The following is an 18297-nucleotide window of genomic DNA, read 5'->3' on the forward strand; positions in this document are numbered from 1 at the left end:
TTCTGGAAGACTTTTTAAACTCATATTTGATGTTTGAAATTTGAGGGTCTGTCCTGCAGGGAGTGTTGAATAAAGCAATCTATAAATTTCTGATGCAAATTTTCCTCAAAGCTTTGTTCAGCCTAATTGTTATATTAGACATAATTTCCAAGTGTGATGGCTAAAGAGCTAAAAACATTTTTGTTTCTTCTATTAAGACATGGCTACTATCCTTTCTTTTAAAAGAAACATTTGATTGATTCAGAAGTATTTCATCAATCATTGTGAGGACAACGAAAATGAAAGATGTTCTTGTATACTGGGTGGTAAATTTGTGTTAGCTGTGCCTGAATGATTGTGGAAATGATTATTATAATACCTGAGGCAATTGTTTTGTATTATTGCAATAGTAGCTCGCACTTCAGTGAGATGATATCTGTAGTTTGTTTTCTTTGTAATGAAATTGTTCAGTTACACAGGCTGTGGATAACAGAAAAGGGGGTGACAATCACTGCAAAGTCACTGTTTTTAGTGCTCCCCTGGGGCCATAGGAGCTCCCCCACAGGCTCTATCAGGACCTGGAAGCCAGTGTCATCTCACTGCCACAGTCCCAGACACTGGGCACCTCTGTTTGGCCAATATCCTCCCTAAACGATTTAACTCATATTTTGAAGTATATTGCCTGCTTCTAAAAGCTGCACACCTAAATGGCAAGAGCTAAGATATTATACCTCAGTCAAGTTTTCTGGTTTCGGGTTATCTGCAGTTGGTACAGCTCTGGTCCTTCAGCAATCGTGTGTCAAGGTGTTTCAGCCGGTCTGTCCAAGATACGAAACTAAACTGAGTGATGGTATTAGAAAATATTCATCATTATTGCTGTACAGGTATTGAAAAATCTGCGGTGTTTAGGAAAGAATGATAAATTATGGAACAGCACTTAACAACCGTCTGTTTCAATAGGTAAATTAAAATGACAGCAGATACTCTGGATTGAAAAAACATCTAAGTGCCAAAAGCACTTACTTAAGGAAAGTATAAGAATTTTCTCTTGGAATAACTCCAGGAATCTGCTATATACTCTTGGGGTAAGGTTTTATTATGAACAGAAACCTTTATAATGTTGCAAAGGAAATAAATGCTGTCAGCAACAACAGGTTTATGTGACATTTCCAGCTCCAGAGAGATGCTGCAGAATAAATGTTGCTAATAATGGAAAGGCAAATATGTCCATATGATGAAAAATTGATCTAGGCACCAACAGTCAACAGCTTGAGAGGCTTTTGGAAAAATTTCTATCCATATCATGGAGACAGTTGTCTTGTACTTGGTTCTTCAGGTGTGAGGTCAGACACTCAAGCTGTTGTAGGTTGCACCCAGACCCTTCTGTTAAAAGGTTGATTCCTTGTTAAATATATGAACTGAATGATGCAGAAAATAAACAGAAACCTGGAGATGAATACCTTCTTATGGGTGAAGGCAAGGAACACAGACCTCCCTTCTCTTCAGCGGGTTATGAAGATGGCTAGGTGGGGTATAATGGACAATAGCACATCTTCCTAAAGTGATTTTTTTCTGGAGAAAAATCAATTCAGAAAACTGGACCCAAGTTTGAAAGCAAACTCCAGAAGACAACATACATGCTCAAAGCCTCTGTTCTCCAAAAATTGTTTAGCTAGATTTATTTAAGGTTATACTCAAGAGATGGCCTGGAATGCTGTGGAATTTGAATTATGCCCCCAGCTACAGGATGCTGTAATTCTCAAAACTTCAATGGACAATCCAGAAAGCATCTTTTTTCTATCATGTCGGGTTCTAAATTAAGATTCCAGCTTTCCCATTCAGAAAAGCAAACTGGTCTCTAGCACTATATAGTTCTCATTAGGAGAAGACAGAACTAACATTTCCTAAGGGTGTTTCTCCCAAGACTAATGTGACTAAATACATGTGGATGCAGAGTGCTGCAGGGATTCTGAGGCTTGAAGAGCTCTAAGTGATTTAAAATATGTACTTTGATATTCAAATAGGAGCTAAGAGATTTGATATTAGCTGTGAATATTGTAATAAAGCTAGATCTGAAAGTGTGTAAATTTAAGGGGCAAAATAATACAAAAGATTTTGCAGTTACACTGTATCTCCATTTTATTTATGGAATGAACACAGGCACCACAGAATTTGAAAACTGTATTGAACTTCATAGTGCCATTAAACCTGGAAAAACACTGAAAATGTTGTTTAGATTTTTATCCCCCTCCTGTGAGCTATACAGATCGTCGTGCAATGAGAGCAATGTGATGTTTAATTGTTTTCATTCCTCTGCATCTTCCTGAATTCTTAAAAAACAATTTGCATGTCTTTAAGACTTTTACGATGTCAGCACAAATGACCCATGGTGAAGGAGTGCATCAGGAGTCTGTAATGGAATCCAGGAATCTGTCCAGTGAGGCCCCATCTACTCTATCTAAAAATATACATTATAGCCCAGAACCTATAGTTCAGTGGCACTGCCATTGGCACAGTGTTCTGGGGGAAGAAAAGCTTATATTAGGGGTCCCATTTTTCGTTCTGCCTGTCTGCAGATTTGGCCTGAGCCACAGTACAGTTTCTATGACTGCACACATTTTTGCTGGCCGTAGTTTCTGTCCTCATGAGCAAAAGCCCATAGATTTGGTGTAGCTGAGCAGCTGCTGGTGTGGGAGATGAAGACGCTTCTGAACTTACTGCATGGTGGAGCATCAGGCAGGAGGCAGTGGCTCCCCAGAGAACAAGTAGCTAGTGGGGACAACAAAGGGATTTCAGGTAGAATCAAGGCAGTGAGGTGAAGAAGAAGATACTCATGAGCTATTGTAGAGAAAAGCCTGGGATCCTCTAGCCTTGTCCAGACCTTCTTCTGGTTGTTGCACCCATAAAGGGGACAGCGTGAGCAGAGCGGGAGGATCTGGAAAGTTCTCAGTTGTGCTGCATGGCAAGTGTGAAAAGAGGCTATAGCAGAACTGAGGGGGTTAATATTTCTGGCAATGCAAATGCATGAAATAAAATGCACTAATCACCTTTATTGAAAGCTGTATTTACAGTGCAGAGGAAAACTGTATTTACAATGCGGTCACACTGCATTCCACCTGTTAGATCTTGGACAACAGAAGTTGTTCTGATGTAATATTCAGCCACACTGATTTCTCATTTTTGTGCCAGAATGCTGTGACCAAAATGAAAGTGGACAAGCTCATTTAATTATTCCTAGAGGGAATACTGTTTAATTTAGAAACAAAAAGTTGGATTTTAGAGCAGCATTGTATATATCTATTTAAATGCCTCATGAGGTCATGTTCTTAATTTAGTATTTTATCTTAAAGAAAATGATAAAGAAGTAACACCGTCAACAGAACAAAGAAAATACATTTCTATTGAAATGTAAGTCATTGTATGACTTTAGAGAGTCTTGGTAGATTGTCTGTCATTAAGCTGAAGTATCTGTATTACATGTACTGTGGCTTGGCATTAAAATAAAAAGGAACCAGTAAAATGTTCATATTCTTATACCGTAGCAAAGGTCAATACAGGGATTGGTCTTTCCTAGTTTCTGGTTCATGACACAATTTTTTTTTTCTCTTCTCCTAAATCTGATATAACTGAGGAAAAAAAAATCCTAGAAATAATTTTGAATTCGAATGCTGATTTTATGCAGAATTTAGTGAGGATATTTTAAAGGGAGAACTCTGTATCTGCTTTAGTTTGAAGCTGCCGTCATCATGTCTTTGCACAGAGATAGTACAGGGTATCGGTATCTGTCTCTGTCTCTCTCCCTCTTCGATGCTATATTTATAGCATCCCCCTGGCCATAAAAGGTATGGACTGGGGCTCTGACATTCCACTGACTGCAGGCATTATTTTTGTTCTGGACCTTGAAGTCCAGTCCTCACCCCTCGTCCTAACTGCCGCTTTCTTTGCTGGCTTCATTGTTGCTGTATTTTTGTGCTATTCATCCACTTGGGGCTTTTCCATTTGCTGCCATTCATTTGGATCCTGGTAAGTGGGGTTTTTTATGCTGGAAGGCTTCAATTATTTTTAATCTGAATCTGTAATGTGAAGTTGATAGTAGCTTCCTTTATTCGTCTTAGCTCAGCAGTTGAGGGATTTGTGGATGTGAATTGAAGACATCTGAAGGTTCAGCTGTGAAATGAAAGAAGTGCAGGGCTCTTTTATTGTCACTCAGTGAAATATGCATATTGTCACAGTACTCTCAAATGAAGCATGGGTTACTGAGATACAGGAGAAGTTTGTCAGGTAGTCTCCCGTGGGCTTACAGAATGTTTAAATAAAAAAATATGTTCTTGTTGCATAGGATGTTATCTTTTCTGTGCTTACAAGAGTTTCTTTTTTTAAATCTATTTCACTGTTTTCATTGATTGGTGGAGTAGATCTTTAAAGAATCACACAGACTGATAAACAGTACAAGAGGTAATGCCAGCAAAATCTCTTCCCTTAATGTGTAGTTATGAACTATGGGCAAGTACAGAACTGTCTGCCTGCTCAGTAGTAATTTTAAATACTCAGTTCAACAGCTGATAAAATATAGCTCCAAAACCTGCAAATTCATCTAACTATGGCCACTAATATTTTTAGGCCAAGCTCAGAAGTTATGAAGTGCTACACAGATCTTGAGAGGGAGTGTTGCCCTCACACTGAAGGGGGCTGGTTAGTGGATGCAGTCTAAGTGGGTGCAGGTAGCATGGATATAACTTAAGAGATGGGAGTCAATCTGATAATCAGGCAGTGCAAAGTCCTTAGAGGTTTCTGCATTACTTGTCATCTCCGATAGCATCACACTACTGTATCTGATCAGACTAATGTAACTAGCTTATCCTGGCCTGTGAGCAATCCGTGATGTTTCAGAGGAAATATAAAACATAACTCATAGTGTGATAAAATACCTATGAAAGGAGTTTCCTTTTACATGGTGTGAGTCAGTGTTGGTCTTTGATTTGAACCAGGAGAGCTGACTTGGTGCTCAGTGCCTGCCTTGCTATCCTTACTCCTATCATAGACTTTTATTCCTGAGGACAGTGAAATCCTGACCTTTTATGTTTGGAAGAAAAATGTTTCCTTTGTACATTTTAAGTTGTTCTTTTGGTCTGATAAATTGTAAATGAAATGCCTCACTTAACTTCTTAATGGACAACACATGCAGCACTTTATACTTTTGGATCACCTTTCGTACACTGAAGCCTGGAAGGCTGTGGGAATGCCTGAGCTGAATGGCTGTTAGCATTGTGGCTGTTGTATGAATGATGAAGCCAGCCAACACTTCAAATAAAGCTGGTGAAGACAAACTGTAGTACTCTGCAGAAGGAAAACAGGATGTTCTCATGTTCCTTCCCTTTCAGTGTGCAAGACAATATTCTTCTGTATGCCTTAACCTTCCTAAGCAGTGACCACAACACTTATAAATCCTAAACCTATCTCTGCAGAGCTTAAAGAGGAAGGCAATGAAGAAAAATGAAGAAAAAAATCTTCTGAAACTAGGGAAATTAAGAGGAACTACATATTACTGGTAGCTAACAGTGAAATAAGTAACAACACAAAATACTGACAGGTATTAGAAACAAGGATGCTAGACAGAATAATTGCATTCTTTTAGACTGACATGAAAAAATAGCCAGCATGAGGAATAAGGGAGTTAAAAAGGAACATCAGTTTTTGCCTTAGGGAGCAATGGGCTAACACTCTTTCCCATTTCTCCTTCTTCCTCAGATAAAAATAAAGTAAATGCGTAATCTGGTTTCCTTGAAGTCATAGTTTCATTGTGGTCAAGATATCAGCAACTTCTTTTACATAAGGCATTTCTGAATGAGTTTCTTCCTTGTTGACTTCCTTCGACTAAATGATCTATTCAGTTATCCTACAAAGAGCATCTTCCTTGTGAGAGCCATGAAATATAAGAAAGTTTTCCTCTTCGTTTTTGGTTTGGTTTGGTTTGGTTTGTTGTGGTTTTGGGGTTTTTTTTTCATAATTTGCCTTGGTTGGGGTGAATACCTCAGCAGTCGTCAAAGAGAATAGTTTGAAATTTGTTGACTTGCTATCAGAACCAAATACTAGAGAAAAAGCCAACGACTGAAATCTAGGAAGCTTAAAGACCAGAGAAAAAATTACAGAATCACAGAATATTCTGTGTTGCAAGGGACCCACAAGGATCATCAAAGACCAACTCCTGCCCCTGCACAGGACAACCCAAATCACATATCTAGATTTTCATTAAGTCATGATTGCTCTCCAGTTCTGTAAGTGTATTTTACGACCAAACATTACATTGTTTTGCATTAATATGAGGAAAACAAGAAGCAGAACAATTTTCCCACTGTTGTGATTGATATTAAAAAACCCCCAAAACAATAACAAACAGCTCTCACCATTGTTTTTGGATCTTCTTTAAATCCTTCTTAATATTTCTTCATTGTAGCTAATTTCTGTTACTAGTCAGCTGCTTTTACAGGGACAATCCTAGTAGCCTTGTAAGCCTAAAAGAAAGAGAAAGAAAGGTTATCATATGGATTACTTGAGGCAAGCTTGCATGTCAAAGTAGAAAAGTCAGTTATAACCACAGCAAAATTAAATAAAAGCAAAATAATGACTGAATTTCTGGCTTTAAAACAAACAAACAAACAAACAAGGGAAATTCTTTCTGCACTCAACTGTCATTTCATTTTGAGAGGGGAACTACCTCTCACCTGATCAGATTTTGTACTACAAGTTACCACAAGACCATCTACCGATGTCATGCAAAATAAAACTTAAATGGGCCTATTGTCTGGAGGAAGGGTTTTGGCAGTCTTGAACATGGTATTTTTGGTTAAAAAAAAGGATTTGGATTGAGGAGCATGATATTATTTTACCCATTGCATACAGACTGTATCCCTGTTTAAACTGTAAAGGTATAAAAAGCAATAAGCCCTGTTGAATTGAACCCTGGTATCACATACAAAACAATCACTGTAATGCACATTTAGAGAAAAACTGACATCCTTCTCAATCTTAGTGTTTTGATTCACTGTTATAATAATAAATGGAACATTAAATTCAATCTGAAAATTGAATTACAAAAACAAATTTAATGTTAATATATTTTTGTTTCAGCCTTTATAGCCTTGTTGGATTTACTCACGCCTTTAAAAAAAATTTATTACTTTATTATCTCTATTGTAATTGAACAAAATTATTTACACTATCTCTGAAGAAGCCAGACATACAGAGTTTCATTAGTTTGCAGTAATACGTGAGCACATAAACCTTGAATAGTTTGCAGTAGCAGGGAGGCCAACTACAAATGAACAGACACAACGGTGCAAAGGTTTCTGGTCATGACAGGTGATATGTGAGCATCTTCACACCTGAATATGAATCTGTCTGAAAGTGTGAATCATATAATAAAAAGATAACTCTAAATTCATCGCAGTTGATTTTTCAAGTTCAGTGTTAGTTTGTGTGAAGCTGTGTATTATTTGTATGCTAACTCAGGAGTTTTCATTACAATAGTCCTTATGCTTGGCCTGCTCTTTTTCAGACGTCATCCTGTTTATTTACATTCAGAAAAGTGCAGTGAAACCCAAAATTCAAAGGCACCCATGATGTCTTTACCTTTCTACCAAAGACACCACGAGCACTATGACCGTGCATACCGCCACAAAGCGCTGTCGTCCACTGTGAGCCAGTACCAAAAGGAGACAAAGAGCAAATCTGCCGTCTACGCTCAAGGATCTGCAGCTTATGCCAGGGGCTCTGCGGCCCATCGCCACTCGTCTGCAGCAGGCTTCAGCCTTGACTCCTCAGCAGCTTACAGTCATGGATCCACAGCCTATGACCACTCTGCCATGCAAAGTAAGAGATCTGCTGCCTACAGCCTTGACTCTCAGTCCCTCAGCACCAGCTCAGCTGCCTACAGCCATGGATCTGAATCCATCAACAAGCTGGCTGCAGCCTATAGGCTGGGATCTGAAGCCTACAATTTTGGGTAAGAACATCCGTCTTCAAAACAGCATTCTGGTGCAAGTATGTCCAACCACTTCCCATTGAAAACAATGGCAAAACTCTCCTCCTTGTCCACATAAAGTTTCTCTATAACTTGGCGTTAATCTGTTTTCCTGGTCTGGTGTTTTCCCTTGGCTTTGGCAATGGGAAGGGCTGTGGTCAGCTTAGTTTGCTGGACTAATCCATGTGTGAAGGTTGGACTGTCATAAGAATAGCACTGGCAGTGCTGATGTGGCTGAATGGTGACATATTCATGCTCCAAACTGGTTAGGCATGAGTTACCTGTCCTTCCAAGTTGTTTAGCCATATTAATACAGCTGAATTTAATATGAAGAGTTGAGACAGCTTCTGGATTGAGGTTGTCTCTTATCTGGCCAGGTTGGAGGAGTAAAAGAACTCAAAGCTCTTCATGCAAGTTTGAGCTGATGTGTCCATATATGATTAATTCTTCTTTGGCCTAATAGTTTCACTTTTGTGCTGAGTGATTCAAGAAACTGAAATTTTCACACTGTGTGTTGGTTGAGGCATACTATTTCCAAAGTAGAAATAACCTGAAGTGTCCATCTTGCATAAGAAGAGCAGCTATGCTTAGCTGCCATGGGGTTTTTAAAATTTAAGATAATAAATATTGCTCAAAAAATTACATTAGCAGAATATTTTTGATATAATAGCCTTATATTATTTGTGTGCATATATCTCAGAGATTTACAGAAATTAGGGAAGTATTAAAGTAAGATTAGGGCAGCTGTTAGCAATAGAACAAATGATCAACAAATTACAGCCCTGAACATCTGCTCGCTGTTGTATTAATGTAAAATTAAGAGTACCATTAGCAGAACTTGCCAAAACTTGTCCACCAGAAAATTTAAATTTTGAAAACTTAATATCCTCCCAGGATTATGGATAATGGTGAAATCTTGGCCAAAACCAGTGAAGGAAGGACTACCTGTACCATAGTAAACAATACCTTGTGATTTCAGCCTTCCCTTGGCTTTCAGGAGGTTCAGGGTCCAATCTCTATTTGGGTTTGTTCAGGAATTTGAACCTCAGGCTGTTACAGCCCAGGTGAATGACTTTATTTAACTCCTCACTGCAAGATAGATATTGAGTTGCTGGAATGTGTCCAAAGAAGGGCAGCAAAGCTGATGAAGGTTCTGGAGCACAAGTCTTATGGGGAGGAGCTGAGGGAACTACAGTTTTTTAGCCTGGAGAAAAGGACACTCAGAGGAGTCTTTATCACTTTCTACAACTGCCTGAAAGGAGTGTAGCCAGGTGGGATTCAGTCTCTTCTCCCAGGTAACAAGACAGGATGAGAGGAAATGGCCTCAAGTTGCACTGGGGAGGTTCAGATTGGAAATTGGGAAATATTTCTTCACTGAAAGTGTGATCAGGTATTGGAATAGGCTGACCAGGGACATAGTGGGATTACCATCCTTGGAAGTGTTCAAAAATGTGTGGATGTGGCACTTAGGGACACGGTTTAAGGGTGGGCTTGGCAGTGCTGGGTTACTGGTTGAACCTGATGATCTTAGAGGTCTTAATGATTCTATGATTCTGTAGTTGATTGTCTTAGGCTGGGTCATATCCAGGCTTTGCTGTTGAAACAATTTTACTTGTGCAGATAATTAACCACTGAGTGAAGCAGTGAGAATCTCATTTATGATGAAAAAATAGAAAACTGAAGGTTCTGGGACTGAGGGTTATGCTTCCAAAGGGAGCTGGGTAGGGGAAGATATCCCAAATTTCTGCAGCAATGCAGTTGTGCCTGCACTCTAGCTGACCCTAAGCCAAAGCCTCCTTCTTCTTAGAGAAAAGGTTCCAATAAAAAAAGGAACTTCAAGTTGTGAAAAATTATTGTTTAAACAAACCCTTTTCTGAGTCCCAGTCACAAGCACTTCAGTTGTCATGTGAGTTTCTTCTAAAATCTGTATATTCTCATTAAGAAGAACTCTAATATGAGCAGTGTGATATTGAAGGAAATTAAATTGCTTAGTTGAGAGAGAACCTAAAATATTTCCAGGTTTCCTGAGGTTTTGCATGAGATAAAAGCTTTTGGTTTAAAAGAGCATATTTGCATATATAATACTCTGTACAAGAGTTGCCAATAGATTGATCAGAGATAAAAATGTGTCAGCTGCAACTTCTTTATTTCTGTGATCCTGTCATTGTGTTGGAAGTTTGAGAAATTCAGTACTGCTACCTAAGACAAGGACTCTGAAGATTAGACAGATGTGATTCCAATCTCTCTTGCACAAAACTTAATTAACACAGGAGACAATATTTCTGAATGAAAATCTCAATATTTAACTAGAGTTTATGGTTAATATAGCCTCTATGTTGGTATTTATTTCTTTTTTTGCAGCCCATATTTCTGCAGTTTGCAAGAGGTAAAGTGGAAAAATAATGCAATTCTACAGTTAAATGTAGTTCAAATTTGAAGGACTTCTTGCCAAATTTGTGCTGTCTTTCCCAGATAACCCAAAACACTTCAAGGGATAATGTGGAGGCAAAAAGCATTACTCAAACATATTAGGAAAATCAGATTTTCTGTTTTCGTCTATATGAAAAGACTGGTGTAGGGAAAAAAATAAAGAGCCTTCAAACTCTTTCAATTTTCTAGAAGTAGAAAAGGCCTTGAATTGAAATGCTGTATCTAAATGACCTCAACAGTAGTGTTTGCTTGAAACCAGAATTGACACACAAATCCAAATCCCAACAAAATTTTTCAGCTAACAACTGATGATTGCACATCAGTGAATATGACCATCAAATATACTTTTTTGCAAAACGGATATAGTTTTGCAGAAAAACACCCTAAACCCAACAGGAAAACTCAAATACTAAGTTTCTATTCAGGTCACTTCTTATTTTTATCTAAAGTAGCTTCTGTTAAACTTACTGTTCTTGCAAAATTTAAGTCTCATCCTTTTCTGTAGTCACAGTACAAAAAAGTGTTCATGAAGCAAGAGTGTTGGCATGCAGTAGTGCTATGTGAGGAATTTATCACGGGGAGAGCAGTGGAGAAGGACTAGGAACTAAGTGACCTGCAAGACCTTGACCCAGACCCAGTTCTCTGATGTTGAAGCCTTGCTTGAGTGAAAAACGTTGCCAGAGTGTGGACACAGGCAGTTTGAAGGAACCACAGCTTGATTTTTCAGGAGGACAAAAAATTTTCCATGTGCAAGTGGCCTGTCCCCCACATTCCAAGTCTTCTTCACACCACAACAGCTTGAGGAAGTACAAGGAAAGAAATGAAAACTGGCAAAATCGAGAGCAAGTATGGAAGCTTGCAGCTTTGCTGGTTGCAGTTGGGCAAAGGTGCAGACCTCTGGGCTCCCAAGAGGAAGAGCGTCTCACCATGTAGAGGTTGCCTCTTCACACCCAGCCCTCCCCACCAGCTCGTGGGGCTGTCTCTAGCCAAGGACTTTTTCTTTGGCCTCAGCAGAGGCAGGAAAAGCGACATGCGCTGCTTCCCATGAGGCTCTGTATAGGTGAGGGATGTATATCTCCCACAAGCTGATGTTGTGGCCATCCATCCTCTTCCCCATCCAATCCTTGGGGGCTGCCAGCATGGGAAAGCTGGCTTCTGTGGGGAAACCTTCCACAGCAGTGCTCCATCCTCCGTGTGCTTCTGAGAAGCTTTCAGTCTGATCTGCCAAAGCTGCTTATAGCACAACAGGCCTGTCAAACCGGACTGCTGGATTAAACTAATTTAAATCTTTTTTGTGGGAGCTCAGTGATTTGCCTTTGCTCAAACTTTCACTGCTTTTCCATTTGTTATTCTCCTGTCTAGCAGTATCAGATAATCCCATTGTGTCACAGACAGATTATCTGTCACCCAAAGGGCCGGACACCTTCTTAGAGGGAAAACAGAAGTTACTGGTGTGGGTCAGGCATTTGCATGTATTTTGCAGGTCAAGCAAAACAGCGAAGAAGATGTGGTGTAATTCAGGTGTACCAAGCAAAAGGAAGAGAGATGCCCTTCTAAATTGCAATTAATTAGGCTGCCAGTGAGAGCCAATGCTCTTCTGAGCAACATTGTAACCAGGATCGGGACAAGGCTGAGTAAATAATACACTTCCAGAAATATGAGAAGACCATGGTCTTGGCACTGTTTATCCTTTGGTTTATTATAGGTGAGGGTTAAGAAGCTGGCTTCCAGATGTCATCCCCAAGCTTGGAAATTGTTCTAATGAGACCTGCTATGTGGAAACAATTCCCCTTCAAATAAAATTGTTGTGGAAGCTGTGTTAGGGAATATTGCCAGCAATATTGCCTGGGCTTGTGACAAACCTGTCAGCAACTCAAAATTAATATAGTCACAAGAAAGTACTTCTCATTTTTAAAGGCCGAATTTAAAGAGTTCTGTTCTGAAAATACTTTTTTTTCCTTTCCTGTAACTGGGTTTGCCAATCCACTATCTCCTATTTACAGTAAGTTAAAATACTGCATATTAGGAAAGAAGCAGCTGCTAAAAGAGAGCCTGGAAAATGCCTTGTGGCTAATGGAGCTTCTCCAGCAAGTACAACTGGTGCAACCACTGTGTATACCATCATCTCTTTCTGCTTAGGACAAGATACATGATTTTGTAGAGGTATAAAAGAGCTTACATGTTCCTTTTCATTCAGGAGTGAAATAACTAAGGAATAGGGTGTTGTGGTCTGCTCCCAGAACACATTTCTACATCCACGGGGTGCAGACTCTCTTTGTGTAGTGTGGGAAACCTGTCCCTTCAGGCACAGAAACAAGGGCAGTGCCAACATATTCTCTGTCTAAGAATAAGACATCAAAACAGAACAAAACACCTGTTTGGGATTTCAGATGCCCTGCACAGTGTTTTCATTAGTTCCTCTGTTGGGCTAGAGGGAAAAGTTAATAGCATCTGTTTTTTAAATCTCTACAGGACAATGCCTGTGCCTTTTACAACTCAGTAACTCTATGAGAAACTAGAAAAATGCTGACGTTGATATTTTAACATGCTGAAAACCAACCTAAAGTGAGGGCAGTAGACTTGGGTCACCAACCTTGATAAGCCAGTACAGATAGTATCTGACCTGGAAAAAAATATACATATGCTAGCTGGGCATATCAAATGAGGCTGAAAGATGTTAAAAGGTCATGGTACTGTTCCTTCCTATGAAACTAGAGAGCACTGATACCCTGCTCCTTCTCCTCTGGGGAGATTCTGTTCCACATATCAGGTAAAAGGTTGGAACGTTTTAAAATAAAGGGCAAGATTTTAGAATCTGGTTCAAGAAGCAGAGTCCTCCTTTGGGCCACCTAAATAATGTTTTTTAGGCAGGATTTGCTTTTTGTGTTGCACAGGAAGAAATAGTAAGAACACAAAAGGAAAACAGGGAAATAAACCTCATGATAGAATAGTGTTCAACCTGTTTTCTCAGAGCTCCATTTGAATATGTGTTTCTACTAGCCTCCATGTAGCTCTGCCAGAAGAGAAACAAATTATAAGATTTGGAAAGGAGAAATGTTTTCTGCTGCTTCAAATTTATTGAACTAATCTCTTGGTTTATGCAGTGCAATTCTAAAGAACATTTTGGAGTGACTTTGGCTATCTCTCTGCAAACACTAGCTGGGTGCTCTGATATGGTCATGAAGGTGAGACATTCAAGTTCAAACACTTAGAGTGTTTGAGTAAAATAACAGCCATCAAATAAACAGAACCTATAACAATTTATTCTTACCTTTTCAAATAATTTTAGAGAGTTATAAGTGAAAGATAGAAAACCCCCACTACCATACAGGAAAGACATCAATAAGATGCCTAGCAGGGAGTGATGGGAACTGATATATATGCTAACTATTAATTCCCTACATAAGTGTGTAATCTGGACCTTAAATGAAAATTAAACTGACAGCAAGGCCAAACTCTCCTTTAGGACTGATGTGTTGGTCTGGAATTAACAGTGCTGTAAATGCCTGAGCTGAAATTTTCACATTTCAACTACTTTTATGAAAATAGAAACTTTTTGACATTTTAACTTAAGTTCAATTGGTACTGTGATCCTTCTTGATCTAGAAACAACCAGGAATCAAGTGGCCTCCTAACAGGTTCAGCCTAAAGCTCTGAGGAAATCTAATGGCAGTCAGAGTCAAAATTCCAGGTTTGACCCATTTTAAAATAGGACAAAAATGAAAGTCACCTGCTAAGTAAAGATCTGCAGCTCCTTACAGGCTCTAGCTCAATTAAGAAAAATAATGAAAATAGTTTGCCTGTGATGTTTCTCATCACTTATTTGATGAGTTCTCCTAGTGCATTTGTGGTTTGCTCTAGTGATTGCACCACATCATTCTCCAAGCCAGGAGTGAGGCCTTTGCATACCCTGTTTCAGCGTGTCTCTTCGTTTTTATTGTACTCTGCCTGGCCTGCTCCCCAGTGTTCTCTGCTTGGATTTCTGTCCCTAAAGCTGGATCTGCCTGTCTTGTACTCCATCCATGGCTGTCCTGGGCAGTGCCTGGTGTCAGAGACCAGAGCCCACAGCAACTCTCTCCTGTGGATGTGGTCTGTGCCTTGGCTGATCCAGTGGTGCCTGACAAGGGAAAACCCTTGGCCCCAGTGCTGTGATGTGCCCTCACTGGCTGTGCCTTCTTTTGCATGGAAAACAGGTTACAGAGAGAGGAGGAAGGAAGGAGAAGCAGTGCATGGTTGCTTTCACCCCCTGTACTGAGCATCTCTTGGCAGCAGTGCTGCAGGCTTGGCCATGGCAGCACCTGGGGAGCAGAGAGCAATTACACTAAGAAAGACAGCGAGAGAGCTAGAGAATGGGAGACTGATTTAACAGGAACTGGGTAGGGAGAGAACTCATTCTGGGCAAAGAGATGGACACAGAGCAATGAAGGAAGGAAAGATGGGAGAATGAAAGTGGACCTGTGCCTTCTTGCACACAGTCTCAGTGAATAGATTACTGGCACATATTTTGGAAACTAAGCACTCTTCGTGTGTTGGTGGTGGTACTTTTGCAGGGATACAGCCTAAGGAAAACATTAGCCCAAGGATATAATATTATATTACATTATGCATGTGTAACATTCCCAGGGGCCCAGTGTTAGCACGAGGTTTGATATATGTGTGCAGCATGCTGTGTAGAGACACCAGTGTAAGCTATCCAGGGTGTGGGAAGCAGGTTATCCCTGGTACAGGCACATGTCAGGGCTAATGAGCCTTGCTGAGAAACCGTAATTCTGTTCCTCTATCTGCACATGTAAGCAGGGAGCTCATACTGTGTAGACAAATCCCCAGACCAAAGCAGACTCACATGTGATTTTCTGTGGTGATGTTGCAAGACAGGTGAATAGACACTTTGGGGATTTATAAGGCTGACAAATAATTAGCATACTCCATAGATATGGGAATTAGAGATGTGTTGCTTTGGCAAAGGAGGACCAGGTGTTTGGAGCTTTGTTTATACAGTTTGTAACTATTTTAAAAATTAACCTAAAATGATTGCCTCAAATACACTTCATGCTCTTCAGAATCCCTCCCAGGCTGGTGAGGACAGGGGGAAGCTCTTCCTCCTTTCCAGTTATCCTTCATTTATCTGTGCTATGTTAAACAGTGAGTGTTACTTCGCTCAGCTCTTCTCTTCCAATGGATTGGAGTGGTGTGGGAGAGCAGTGGGAATGACAGCACTGGTTTCTGAGCAGTGCTCTGCCCTACAATTTCTGTAGAACAGAACACATAATTACTTTGAATATATTTGCACACCACCATTTTGTTTCAGGACCATACAATTTCAGGACTGTAAATTTTGGAAAAGTAGAGGTTATGAGTTCAGATACAATCTTTAGAATTACCCAGTGGACTCAGTGGCTTCAGGAGCTATCGAAACTGGGGATTACAAACTCCCCGAGTCCCAAACCAAAAGCTATTAAAAGTACATTGCTATCAGGTATGTTGTTTATCTATTTAGATTTAATATCAAGGGGCATCAGTGGTAAGTTTGTAATGAGATTGTGAAAAGTACACTTAGTTATGTGTTTAATAACTCTGAAACTATAGCTATTAAAAATTGTAAATTCTTGATTACAAAATAAGACAGCAAAACAATTTTAGTACTTTAATTGTGTTTTGGAGTGCTTCTTAACAGCTTATTTCCTGTATTTAATAATATAATTTTTATTTCAGACTGAAAAATTCCAATTTAATGATAGAAGATCAATCCTATAAGATGAGTCCCAAAGCAAAGAGAGCAAAACAGAGTTTGATATCAGAGGACAAAGAGAATGAAGCCATAGACTACTCAGTGCCCATATTCACAGGACGGTATGTTAATTTTCATTTTGTTTGGTATCTTATTTCTGACATTTTATTAACAAATTATAAAATAACAAATCCATTAATCTGTCTTTATACTCATGGATGTTATGGTGATAGTTTGCACTTCACATGAGTGATAAAAAGACAAAGAGAAGTCAACTGACTGGCAGAAAATCCGACATTGATCATCCAGAGCCAGGACAAATGAACCCATGGGTCTGGACTTTGTTTACAACACATCGTCAGAGACACTTTCTATGAAATGAAAATATAACTCTGCTTATATGGAACCTGGCAAGCATGTTGTCCACATTATTTAGCTTATTATTTTGGTTTGAAGTCTTGTTCTGTAATCAAATGTCTCTGACCAAGCATTAAACATAGAAACAATGAAACAACGTGCTCATGTCTTGTCTTGGCACAGGGAAAACCTGGAATAAAACCAAATGCTTTCTCAAATCCATTGTAACGTTTCATACTGATCTCACGTGTTGGTGGTATTTATTGCATGGTTACTACTGATGTAATACACCTTATTGCAGAAGTGTTCTCAGTAAAGCTGAATGTGAACTTTATGTGGGAGCCAGAACCAACATTAGCAAAGAGGTCCCCATGCTCTTTTGGGGGTATGGCATTGTGATTTTAGTAGGAGTCTCCAGCAGTTCCAGCATAGTCACTTGTTCAGATTAATAAATACTGGGGTGCAGTGTGGAAAACTGGCTCCTGGTTAGAGGCCAGGAGAAAATTTTCTTGTCTACCTGCAGCTGAACAGAAACCTCCCTTCAACTTGTCTTTCCTCTGCAGCACGGCATTTTTCAGGGGACACTTCCAAGTTGTTTCTCGGAGCCAGTACTTTTCTGTCTACTGCTTAATCAACAGCCAATGGCACTTCTGCTTTATATCCAAACTTGTGGTTTCATGTGACCTGAGTTCCAACTTCTCAGTGGAGGATGTTATTGCTCTGGCCTTTGGAGCATTTGTGATGCTTTTATGATGAGACCAGTAGTTTTGCTTTTTATTAACTCCCTCCCACTATCTTTGAGTAAATTTTTCTCATCCCTTGTACATTCCTGTGTTGGATTCACTGCTCTTTGATCAAACCAACATTAAGAAACACACTGTTGCCTTTTTAAAAAAATGTTTTGGAGTTTCATCTGTATCTTCTGTGACAGAAACGCATAAAAATGTGACAGTCTCACACAAAACTTGAGATAACATTCTCAAGGCTCTTCACTACTTTTGCACCTCAGCCGGTGTTTATACTTATGTAGCAGCTCACCATCATCTGTCTCCCATGCCCTCAAGCACAAATATCATTCCTTTTCATTGTGTCTTGAGTCTACACAAGTAAAATGTATAGTGTAGGGCAATAGTTGAAAAGCACAACTGTTGATTAGTACTTAGCTTTTTTACAGGTCTCTGGGATCTTAGCCCATCATGTTAACATCTTAACAAATCTTAAGAAATAATTTAATTTTGGTTTTTAATGCATACAATAATATCTAACTCCATGTGATGGTGCATAGTTTCATTTATTTGTGTCTGTGCAATATTTTGGGATCATACATTAAAAGATACTGTCAGATTCTTACAACACTGTTCTTCTTCTTTTTTTTTTTTGTTGGTATCAATCTTACTTTTTGCATACGGCAGTTCAGAAAGTTGTGTGTGCTTTTCTGCCACTGAAATGATCCAGAAAGATTTATTTTTGTTTTGGGATTTTTTTTTTTTTTTTTTTAAATTAGTTAAAAAGAGCATATGATGGTTGTTAGAGTGCTCAACTCAACATGGCATGAGATGGTGTCTGGTTTAGGCTTTCTTCTGTTGGTATCATGCTCATGACCACATGCCAAGGCTGCACACATTCCTGTCAGATATTTATTTTTGTTTGAAGGATAACAGCTGAAGCCCATTGAACCATGTGCATGCTATATGTCATTCCCAAATTCCCCTGTGAAACTGATGTGTTGTTTCCCATGGGAAGATAACTTAAAAGGAATAGTTATTTATAAAGATCATCTCTC

At 39.3% G+C, this 18297-nt stretch overlaps 1 protein-coding gene across 2 annotated transcripts in view; it reads left to right on the forward strand.

The window, feature by feature from the left end:
* The first annotated feature begins 3865 nt into the window (after positions 1-3865).
* MYOM1 (myomesin 1) overlaps positions 3866-18297 on the forward strand; it is a 74875-nt gene continuing 60443 nt past the window's right edge. For both annotated transcript variants that reach the window (XM_082288089.1, XM_082288088.1), the window contains exons 1-3: positions 3866-4002; positions 7535-7981; positions 16142-16279. In XM_082288089.1, coding sequence (XP_082144215.1) covers positions 7596-7981; positions 16142-16279 — 524 coding nt within the window. In that variant the 5' untranslated portion in view covers positions 3866-4002; positions 7535-7595. The remainder of the gene's footprint in view (positions 4003-7534; positions 7982-16141; positions 16280-18297) is intronic.

This window comes from Coloeus monedula (genome assembly GCF_965178545.1).
Source record: "Coloeus monedula genome assembly, chromosome: 1".
Taxonomy (NCBI): Eukaryota; Metazoa; Chordata; class Aves; order Passeriformes; family Corvidae; genus Coloeus; species Coloeus monedula.